The following is an 11573-nucleotide window of genomic DNA, read 5'->3' on the forward strand; positions in this document are numbered from 1 at the left end:
TGTCATGTAGTTTGAAAAAAGAAGATTTATGGAAAATAATGACAAGATTAAAAAGCTCCATGGGTCCAGTAGAGCAAAGAGGTTTACTGACTTTCCCAAATGAGTCTCCTGGATTTTTAAAGGTGCAATGTGTAAGAAGTTTTGTTGAAGCCCAGCTAGCCCCTGGCTACTTTGTACATTAAAATGTGATGGTCCGATAGTGAACGACACCAACCCTCCCCAAAGAGCTCTGAGCGCCCAGTCCGGGCAGAGTAAGCTAATAGCTGCACGGTTTACTAAGCTTACTAGCTAACAGTATGCCTGTATTACAGTCGTCAGATAATATCATGAGTTTGTATAATAATTGACTGAATTGTCATCATCATAAAAATTTGGATTACAAAAAATAAAAACATTTAGATGTATTATTCTGTGCTCTCTTGAATCATTCAATCCTATCATTTAATTATCTCGAGATTTAAATCACAAGGTCATAGTCCTGTCCTACATCCCTACAAAAGTCCAGAGCAGTATGAAATATTTTTTTTTTTTAACAAATGTCCTGTATCAGCAAGATACAATTCAATTTTAGAATTGTAAGTTCAATCTTTGAAATACTATAGCACTGAGTCTGTCTGATGTTTATGTAAAACCAATTGATTTGCTCCTGCCTGCATACCCTCAAGTCAGGTGAGCTCTAACCTGTCACCTGAGCCCTTTGAGACTATCAGAGCTGTTAATAATTAACCGCCATGACATTATACTTGGGCTGGACATTACACATGTTACCAGGGTGCTTCACCAGCCTTAAAATGATTATTTTTTCATGAAAACAATACAAATCAAAAAGTATTAAATATGTACTCTGTATCCTTGGATTTGCACAAGAAGAGAAATCCATATACATTACAGTATATATATGTGTAATGTTTATGATTTTTTGTTTTTTCTTTTGCATGTTAAGTTTAGTAAGTGAGACATTAAATAAATAATAGACTAAGGGACTGACAGTGCTATCAGGTCCGATGTATTGCAGTTGAATCTCCCCTAATCGCAGACTGCGGATATTTTTTTTCACATCTCTGACAGCACGTAGCAGATCATGGGACCCGTGTGCAAGCGGGTTTATGGACTTGATTGGTGCGATTTTGAGGCAGCTGCCTTGCGATTGGTGCCCCCGTCTGTCACTCACCCATCCCGGTCTGTGATTGGTTATTCATCCATTTCCGCTTCGCTAGCTTGTAGGATTTCAGTTTTTTGTCGTCCTTCTTCCCGTTGAGCTAATCAATTTCGGTCAACTGCTACACCTGCTAGGCGTTTCTCATATTTATCCTCACGCAACAACACTCAACATGGATGATTTTGACATGCTGAACGCGCCCGCCGCTGGAAACGGCGTCGGCTCGGAGGAGGACCCCGCCGCCGCTTTCTTGGCCCAGCAGGAGAGCGAGATCGCGGGGATTGAGAACGACGAAGGCTTCAGCATCCTGGACAGCGGAGAAGTTCCCTCGTCGCTGACGGACTCGAACGGTGGGTGACTGCTGTGGTCGAGTAAAGACAATTTGCCTCAGTTCACTGATAACACTGTCTGTCTTGTCAGCTTTAATTTTACCGTGTTGTGTATCCTTTTAACGACAACTGCTTTGTGAAACCTCGGTTTATTCATAAAAGGACACTGCAGTTGATAATGTTTGAGTTAGCTAGCTGAGCTAGCGTAGCTAACATATTAGCTAAGCGGTCTTAGCTAACGTTAACGTTAACCTGTGTCAGTGATATCTAAAATTGACATAAGAACACAGTCATGCAAAACAAACATTGGGGGAGATAAAAACATGTGTATGTGACGGTTCAGGCCTTAAATAACGTTTTCAAAATGCATCAAGCTGTGTGATAACATCAGCTCTGCAGTCTGTGGCCGTCTCATTCATTGCTTCCTAGCTAACTTGCTCTTTGGCTGCTCGACATCTTGTTAATCTGAGTTTGCCAGCCAACCTGACAGCCACAAGAGGAAATTGACGGAGCTTTATGACCTTTGACCAACACTGCCTCATTTCCTCGAAGCTGCAACTTCGTTAAGGTTTAGCAATAGTATTTAGTCAGAGGTGCTGACATGTCACATTATGAAATATGTGTGAATGAAAACCTTTAATCAGCAAGTCTGTAAGACTCCGGGTTTGCTTGGTTCTCGTCATGTTTAGAAGGTCTCTGTTGCTTTTTTCTCAGACTTAATGAATCATGTCTGTTGTTTTTATTTGATGTTTCTTTCTTTTACGGCTTCTTTCCTAACAGCTGTTTTCCTTGTATATTTGTAGATGGTGCTGTCAACGGAGATCTTCATGGGGTAATACTTCTTCACATTGTTTCTTCTTCGTAACATATTTCCACAATTCTCCTGTCCTCGTGGTTGTTCCTCTGTATTTTATGTGTGAATAAGGGGACTTAGATGGCCTCACAGTGTACACACATGTCACATTGTCAAAACATCTCTGATCTTTTCATCTCTAAATTAGAGCTTTTACATGTGGCCTCTTCAGAGCTGTGTGCTTTTGTCTCTGCAAACTCCTCTCAGTCTTGTTATCAGTACATCTGTGTTATTGTTTTTGGTAATGTTGTGATGCATACATATTGCACATTTGCCTTAACATCGCCCTGTGAAAAGTCACATAATGTCAGTGTTCAGTGCTTTGTGTGGCAAGCAAGCACGACGCTTAAAGAATACTTCTGTGTTATTATCTCTGCTAGGTGTAAGTCTGAGGGGGATCATGTGTTTCGTAGTGTACGTGGGTTTATCTGTCCAGTCAATCTCAGACACCACTAGACCCTTAAAAACTAATATTTTTTGCTCATATCTATGACTCCATGCTCAATTACCCTTTTGTAGTTACAGTGATTCAAAAATATGTGTTTACCATTACCGACTGCTCTAACTTCTCTTAACCAGCTGGCTGCTAGCGGTCGCAAGTGATTAACAACTAGTTCAATTTAGATTGCCGGTCATCATTCCTAAACACAAGTAGTCAGGTTATAAACAAGCCAATGGTCAAGCCAGATCATCTACACTTCATTTATATAGACGTAAAACTAAAAGTTGGCCAACCTAAAATACCGGTAATAGCCCTCCTTGCACAGAATAAACATTGTGCAAGCACAATTACATTAAGTGTAACAGGTCAACATTGAGCCAGGAAGTCGCTCTGTAAATTGTGATGTTTAGATCAGACTGTATGGATAACTAACCATTTGTCTGTTATTTTCTGTCGAAAAAGTTTGGTAATCTGATGGTATGTTTAAAACCTGTCTGATTGTGCAGCTGCTTTTGCTTCTTGGTCTCTAAGAGCAACATTACAATTTCTGATAGGAATGATGGCCAAAACCAGAATCATTTTGTAGCAGTGTGATTTCAGTGCGAGTGACCGCAGTGGCTTAAATATCTGTCTTTTAGTTCCGTTCCAGCTTCCTTTTCCTCTGCTGTCGTTGCAACATTGCTGCCTTTTGCGCTGTCAGGATTTCTTTCTGGCAGTTACAAGAGCTAAGCTGATAAAACTCAAAGCCGCCAAATGTGGTTTTAATAAAGCCTCTCAAACAGCACACGGCAAACCTTTAAGATGAATAATTCAGGATGAGAGATTGAATGTGTCCTCACCATATTTCTGTAAATTACATTGGTAAAACTAACACAATTATGCCCGCCTAACGTCACCTCCCTTATTTCTCAGGAAAGCAACGGTCCGTCAGATGCCTATGCAGCAATCTCCAATGCAGACAGGCTGCAGGCCGAACCCGAAAGCCTACGCAAGTGGAGGGAGGAGCAAAGGGACAGGCTGGAGTTGCTAGGTAAGCACAGTTCAGAGTTTTTTTATTTTTATTTATTTTTTTTTTTTTATAAGGAAAGGGAAGCGGCCATTGCTGTCTGAGATGTGAGGTAAAGGTTTCATGAGCTCTTTGCCAAGTGCTGGAGATTTTAATTCCTCCGGGTTCATTTTTCATAGTATTTGGGTGTGTGTCTGTGTGTCTGTATTCAGCCTTCTGTAAATCCTAATTTTTCTTCCATTGTGTCCTACCATTAATCACTCTTCTCACTGTTCCTTTGCCTCCCTAGATGATAACTCTCGCAAGCAGGAGTCGGAGTGGAAGGAGAAAGCCAAGGTGGAGCTGGAGGAGTGGCATGCCAGGCAGAACGAGCAGCTGGAGAAAACCAAAACCAATAACAGGTACTGGCTTCATTAAGGGGTAGAAACGGGACAAAAGTAACAGTATATAGATGAAAGAGAACAATCTGCATCATGTAAGATGTTGCAATATTTTAAAAAGGGTATTAAGAATTCTGAAATAATGGCAGAAGTCACGGGTGAGCATATCACTAAATAATAGGATTAAGCTTCCAGTAGGAATAGATATGGGTCCATCTAACCCCTGAGATTTCAAAAAGAAAGTGTCGCAGCAGATCACTGTTCCTATACATCCTTGGTGTGAACCCTCCAGTTAGCATGTGTTCATTCATTGTTGTGGACATGTGTAATCATACCTTTTTCTTTAAGGTACTGCAATGGATCTGCTTAGAAAGAGATAAGAGTCGTAGTAACAGAAGGGTCTCATCATCTACATACAGTTTCGGTGATTTTGTTTCCCAGCATGCAGCATTCAGTTTAAATCTCTCTCGACTTATAAAAGTTTAATTTTGCTGTACATTGGATTTACTCATGGTTGTTTAGTTGTGTTCATATTGTCGAGAGGCAGAAATGGAAGAATAACCCGTGTAATCTTTGTGCTAGAATGATTTATATGTAGTCGGATCTCCTGACAATGCAGCCCACTGACTACAGAGTGTGAGAGACGATACACAGGGTTCCTCCACTCCAATGTGGGTTTGGTTTCCTGCTATTTTTAGCGTCACACAATGGCTCAAGAATATCTAAGAATATCTTCAGAAAAATAAATATGTAGACACATACATTTTTTACATGGTTTTTAAAATATTTAGGAATCTATAGTTTATACTTTTATTAAGACGTTTATGGAGCGTGCATCAAATTCTTCTGTTGTGGGGATTCTGTGCATTGATCCGGTTTATGATGAGACCAGTGTGTTTTTTCAAATGCTTGTTATATTATTTTGAGGATCTATAAAATGCCACATGGTTGACATATTCATGTTCTTCTCCAGACATCAGGTAACTCATCAATTTGACCTGAATTGGCAAAGTTTCTGTCTCAGTTTCTCCCACACTGTAATGTGATCCTGCTTCCTTATTAATAATTAACTACCTGCAGACACGACTCATGTGCCGGGAGTTGGGACAAATGGATGGTACAGTTAAATAAATTACATAGAAACGAAGAGTTAGGGCTGCAACTAACAATTACTTTCATTAATAATCTTTAACTTCTTTTCCAAACTAATCAATTAATCATGTAGTTTACACTGTAAAATGATAGAAACAACAGGTCCTTATCTGGAGATCATATTGGTATATTAGGATTGCATGCTTTGCATGACGAACAGACAAAACCTTTGAATTCGACATTATTTTGCTGTTATTCTCTCACCTTTTATCATTTATGAAGAACTGATCAGCAGAGCTGTGTCAGAGAGGACAGTGAGAGCCTCCCTAAGCCTTTGGTACCCTGACACTGCATTCAGAACTCCTTCCTAAAACCTGAGCCTATGATTATATGCCTCAGCTCATTATTGTGTGGTAACCTATAATGCTTGTGTTTCCATCCTTCTCCCTTTTATCGCTGTCTCTCTTCTCTCCTGCCTTCTTGCTGCTCTGTCGTTGGGGCGGATGTTTGTCCAGGGTGCTGGATGAAGACTTCTACAAGCAGCCCTTCTCTGAGCTCATTGGTTATGTGTATGTTGCTCCAACTAACATCCTCCCTTTTCATCTTCCTTCGCTTTTGTTTCCTCCATAATCATCAACTCCCAGAATCCATATATTGACATCATATTCATCTCACCAGTTAGGGCATTCGTTGCCTTCCCTTGTGTTGCCATGTTTTAATTTATTTTTAAATATTTGGATTTCTAACTGATAGACACGTCATCCAGCTTGATTTTTTTTCCAACATAAACTGCAGTAGTCATTTTCACCTCTTACATCTGCATGTCATTAATGAATGGATGCCTCAAGATATTTCACTAAAAAGAATGACTTCATGCCACTTCTAGTGTTGTCATGATACTAGAATTTTAGACTTCGATACAATACCTAGGAATATATCGATATTCGATTCCATGGAGAAAAATTGACATGAAAGTGAGGGTATCAAATTTGAGATTTTTAAGGATAAATATAACAAGGCTATGACATGTAAAAACGACGTACAACTTTTCTCTTCATGGCTAGTAGCAGAGAGGAGCACAATGACTGATGAAAACATCACTTATCACACCTTATTTAGAACTGGTTTACTCTTTTAATCAGGCCTTTAGAAAACATGCATGCCTCAGCTCGCTGTTTGAGAGAAGAGAGAGCGCAGCTGGTAACAAAGCATCGATCTTGCTGAAAATAAGAAACCATGTCATATATTCAGAAGCAATCTTGTAGCAAGAAATGTATATTTTGACAACACTAGCCACATACACACACACACACACACACACTCTTCCACAGTCATATCCATGGGAATCAAATTCACTCTGTCATAACTGCCTGTGTTGATTTCTCCTCCATTACTCACATCTATACTGTTTCCCTTCAAGCCATTTCAGCGAACCATTCTGCAAATACATCACACACATTTCCAACAATTAACACTTGCTTACATTAATTGTACACACTCTCAAAGAAAGTGTTTTGTTTCTGCTTAACATGTTTATTAATGTGAATTTCCCCAAAATTTGATTATTTTAGAAAATGTTACTTAGTAGTAGGATGCTTTTAGATTTGTTTGAAGCAATTGTGTGTGTATAACTGGACCTGGGTGTTTGTGTCAGTTTCACCTAAATCTAATTTATTTTTTTTTTAAGTTTTAGGTGTTGTTTATAAAATAAGATTCCACTGCACAATGTGCATAGTTGACATTGTTCTTGGGGCCGGTTCCTTCCTCTGACTCTTTGCAAGTCAAACTTCCTCACCCTGACTTCCCACATTCCCAGCTCCAGCCACTCACTGATATACAGTAAAGATCAGGGAAATGTACATTACATAATAGAGCCAAACAAACCCCACTAAATGTGAATCTAACAGTTTACTACTTTGTTTTCTTAGACCTGCAGATGTCTCGACATGCAATATTGAGTCTAGCACTCACTGACCCTACTGTCTGTCTTCTCTCCTTCCTTTCAAAAATCAAAGATTCACAGATTTCCATCAATAACAACACTGGTCATATCACAGATACACAACTGCTTCAAACTAAACTGTGTTCATGCTTTGTTAGATTGTTAGCTGCTCTGTAGCTCCTGCTGTCCTTCAGGATGACATGCTAATTTGCCCAGCTAGCTATCCAGTAGCCTGAGCTGTGCAGCCTTTGGTTATGCTATCAGATTACGTGGGAAAGGCTGTTAGCCTGCAATGGGGTGTGCACACGTTTTATTTGTTTCTTCTTATTCATCCACTTTGATTTTAAAGGTGACCGTAACACTTGTTATCCGTGTTCAGCTATTTATTTTAATAACATCTATCAGATTCGGTGAAAATAGATGTTCTTTATGTTGTCATTTTGCTGCTCTCCTTTTGAAAATAAAGATTACATATCTACTTTGATTTTGAATTTAATGTTTAGGTGCTCCAGTGTATAATGCTTTTCTCTCATGATTAGGGAATTGGGTATTTTGTTCTGTTCTCTGATAGATTTTCTTTTTTTTTTTTTATGTGCACACCCTAATGCAGCTTATAAATGGGATTGACTCAGTATTATAGATATATTAATGGTGTAGAATGAGAACGATTCACACCACTTCCTCCTCCTTTATCTTGTTGGTGTGAGTCTGTGACGACGGACACCAGGGGCCTCATTTATTAGCATTCAGTAAGAACAAATGGGCTTGAGTGATGTGAACCACTTCCCACACAAATGGTAGGAATTGAAAAATGGCACAAGAGAATGAACTCATCTCTGATCAGTGCCTATAGAGATCTGGAGAAAATGGGAGCTGGCCGCATTGTTTGCAAATGTAGTGAGATGAATTGGAAGTTCTATGTAATAATGTGCTTGCGTTTCAGCTTAATTTGTTAGAAAATGATCTACAGTTTTATAAATGAGACCACTGCCTATTATGCATAATGACACGAGGCAGAATTCACAGATAAATACATCAAACCAAAGGCTGCACAGTAATGATTTTGTAGAACACTTGAAGACCCAAAAAAAGGAATTTTAAAAATGTCGCTTTTTGCATGCTGGCTTTCAACATCTGCATTGGCTCATTTTTGTTGTCTTTCATTTCATCCCCTCCCTTCTCTCTCTCTCTCTCTTCTAAATTCTGACTTGTGAAACTGTTTCTCCCTGTTTTCTTTTCCTATGCACCTTTAAAGCACACACATTAACCATCCTTGCTACCGCCTAGACCAGTTAAGTAAAAATACAAAACCCCAGAAACTTCCAAACACTTTTTTTATTCTTGACAGGGGATAGTTGCAGTTCTTTGTGTGTGTGTGTGTGTATGTGTGTGTCTTAGATAATTATACGTTGTACAGATACCCAGTTTACTATCCCAACAGTTTAATCCACTGCCTAGATAGTTTTGTTAAAAATGTCCCTCCTGTGATGTTGTGGTCCTTCTAGTCCCTTTTGTGTATTTGTAGTTGGTTGTGACAGTGAATGTTCATTGGCTTCTCATCCCCATTTTGCTTTGTGTACTGTGTTGTAGTCCGTATCGGAGTTTGTGCCTGCAGGTTGGGTGGGGAATAGAAAAAAAGAAGTGGAAAAGTACCATGGCAGTGGAATTGTTCTTAAGATCGTGGGTGGGGTGTGAATAGGGCTTATGATTGTTTAGCCATAATCTGTGGCTTGCATCTCAAAATGTCTTGTGATAGTGGCACTGATCCATTTTCAATTTTAAGTTTCTTTTCTTTTCTTCTGTGTTTTAACTTCAAGTGTTTTGTAGCGAGCCTTGTAGTGTAAATGTCCATTTTTCTTTCTTTGTTTTGTTTGATAGATGGTTAAACACCTCAGCCTTCACCAGGAAGACATTAATTGATCTGTTCCACAATTACGACACATGAGATCAAAATAAACTCATTGTTTGCCACACCTCCAAATAGCCTGCTTCTCAGCTGCAGCACAATGCATGGCTAAGGCCCAGCAGTGCTTCCAGCTCTTTTGGGTTTGGTTAAAAAAACAGAACTTGCCATTATAGTTCCTTTTTTTTTTTTAATCAAGGACAAGTATATAGATGAGCTCATCATCCCTATACGTGGTTCTTGCTGTTGAAAGAGAACATTATAAAAATGCAACCGCTGGGCAAGTGGAAGTGCAAGGGTGTGGGCAAACTCCCCTCCCCCAGTTCTGTCTAGAACTGCATTTTTAACCAACCAAAAAACGCTTGTCAGATCTTACAATTACTTTGTTTAGCTTCGGTTTGTTTTCTTTCTTTGGATTTCTCATCAGTGTTTTGTACGTACCTCCCTTTACTGTTGTGGAGAGACAAAAACAGGTGACTGTACTGTATTGTGTAAGCTGAGTTGGGGGCATGCCACATGTAATGAAACTGTTGTAGCTTGTCCATCTTTGTGGGTGTAAAGACAGATGGATGTCCATTATCTATGTGGTGATTGGACTGTCCTGCCCTGAGGTAGACTCTGCTGAACCAACACCAAGGCAACGGAGAAAAACAGGCTTTTCTGGCATGTAGAGATTCAATAGATTTAGGGAGTATTTCAATTGCAATGTTCTAAACTGTAATCTCTATTTATGAATGCATCAGTCATCCCAGAGTCGACACTGTGGAGCTCAAAGAATCGCGACTACATTTTCCACCAGAACTTGTGTGTGTTGGGGATCAGCAGAGGACTTTCTCAGGGCTGTATGTGTACCGTGGCATATCTTACCTTTTCCTCCATTAATTGTTTTCTATTCCATGTCCTGTCCTTCTCGTCTTCCCTTTCGCACGTAGGGCGGCTGAGGAGGCCATGGTTTCGGATTTGGATGAGAACAACCCAGGCACGGAGTGGGAACGGGTGGCTCGGCTCTGCGACTTCAACCCCAAGTCCAGCAAGCAGGCCAAAGACGTGTCCCGAATGCGCTCCGTCCTTATCTCCCTGAAGCAGTCCCCGCTAGTCCGCTAGGCAGCCGAGGCTGATCAAGGTGTCATTCCATATCAACCTCTGTCACCACATACCAATCCAACCCAACTCCCCATGTCCAAACATCTATATTCTGAAGACAAGGGGACTCAAACCCCTTCTGTCCATATCTGTTTGCCATGCACAGCCCCGTGAATGGATATAGCCAGCGGTCCTACCTTCTTCTATATCCTCTGGCTGGGCTGTAGAGATTAACCTTGAAGCACCAGCTCACCATTTTCTGCCACTCAAAGGTTTTCCCCTGTGTGCACCTCTTCCACAGACTAATCAAGACCTCCTAAATACTCTTTTGCATTGGTTAACATACTGACATCAACACCAGGTCTGATGTTCTGTGGTGCTGTGTAACACTTGTGTAAGAGTGGTGAGACACTAAAAGGGAAGGGTTGATTGTGTGGGCCTACAGCTACACTACAGCCTGCTTCACATGGCCCCCAGACAATATGATTCTCCTGATGCTGTACTCTCTTAATCCATCAAACTTGTTGGTTGATGTTTTGTTTTATTCACCTCCTGCCCTCCAACATATCGCCTCATGTTTCCCCATCCTTCCAAAAAGTCACTTGAGAATTTTTTCTTTATTGTTGTTTTTTTTAAGGACCAATCTCGAAGACAAACTTCAAATTCAGTGTGTGTACTTTGAACTGTGTGTGTAGAGCCTGCTTGTGGCATATTGCGTTACCATATTCCAATCTATGCATTTCCTTTTGAAAAGCCTCTCCCCTTTCAAGTCAGGAACTGAACGAAGTCTGGCCATTACAATAAATGTGACCCATTTGTGTGTGCGTTTAAACCTCAACAGCGTGTGTGTACGTACTCTATGCGTGTACCTAATGTACATATACAGAAGGCAATATATATACAGTATATAAAACGTTTATGTCACTGAAATTAGACAGTTGTGGTTTTAAAGAACTAGATATTAGCCAGCTGTTGCTTGACCATGCGTGTTCATTGTCCATTTGATTTCAATATCAGTAAAAAGTGAATGAAAGTTGGTGTCTTGTCATTCTTCTCTGTGGTTCAGGAATGTGGCTGCGATCAGTTAACTGAAATGTTAATTATCCTTCAATTTTAATTGATTTGAGTCCACAAGGAGGCAGAGTACCTCCCCAACAAGCGTACCGACACAGCTCTGAGCCTATTGTTGCTTTTTGCTGCTGGGTAGTGTCGGGTGTGTTGAACATAGAGTTATGGAGTTGATTTAATGCTGCACTAATTTTCTATCGAGTAATTTGAAAGAGCAGTGACAAACCCATGCCGAATCATCAACTGACTGCAGTTCCCTTGAAAAACGATTTAAGCTTCTTTCAGTTTTTTGTCTTGGTTTTACAGTGCTTTTATT

At 40.1% G+C, this 11573-nt stretch overlaps 1 protein-coding gene across 3 annotated transcripts; it reads left to right on the top strand.

Annotated features, from left to right (window-relative positions):
* The first annotated feature begins 1195 nt into the window (after nt 1–1195).
* clta (clathrin, light chain A) lies at nt 1196–11222 on the top strand. Of its 3 annotated transcripts, XM_030418221.1 has the most exons (7): nt 1196–1509; nt 2292–2320; nt 3696–3813; nt 4079–4190; nt 5777–5830; nt 8459–8494; nt 10039–11222. In XM_030418221.1, exons 1-7 carry the CDS (start codon nt 1332–1334, stop codon nt 10208–10210), a joined length of 699 nt encoding a protein of 232 aa, XP_030274081.1. In that variant the 5' UTR covers nt 1196–1331; the 3' UTR covers nt 10211–11222. The 3 variants fall into 3 exon arrangements, with proteins under 3 accessions (XP_030274081.1, XP_030274089.1, XP_030274097.1); XM_030418229.1 differs by lacking the exon at nt 8459–8494; XM_030418237.1 differs by lacking the exons at nt 5777–5830; nt 8459–8494 and having other exon boundaries at nt 1197–1509.
* The last annotated feature ends 351 nt before the right edge of the window (nt 11223–11573 follow it).

The sequence above is a fragment of the Sparus aurata genome, chromosome 1, assembly GCF_900880675.1.
Source record: "Sparus aurata chromosome 1, fSpaAur1.1, whole genome shotgun sequence".
Taxonomy (NCBI): Eukaryota; Metazoa; Chordata; class Actinopteri; order Spariformes; family Sparidae; genus Sparus; species Sparus aurata.

Bases quoted from the DNA above. Each gene is read 5' to 3' on its own strand.
- clta (XM_030418221.1), top strand. From the start codon at position 1,332: ATGGATGATTTTGACATGCTGAACGCGCCCGCCGCTGGAAACGGCGTC. The intron at 3,814-4,078 runs GTAAGCACAGTT...TTGCCTCCCTAG, and splicing joins GGACAGGCTGGAGTTGCTAG to ATGATAACTCTCGCAAGCAG. The intron at 4,191-5,776 runs GTACTGGCTTCA...ATGTTTGTCCAG, and splicing joins AAAACCAAAACCAATAACAG to GGTGCTGGATGAAGACTTCT.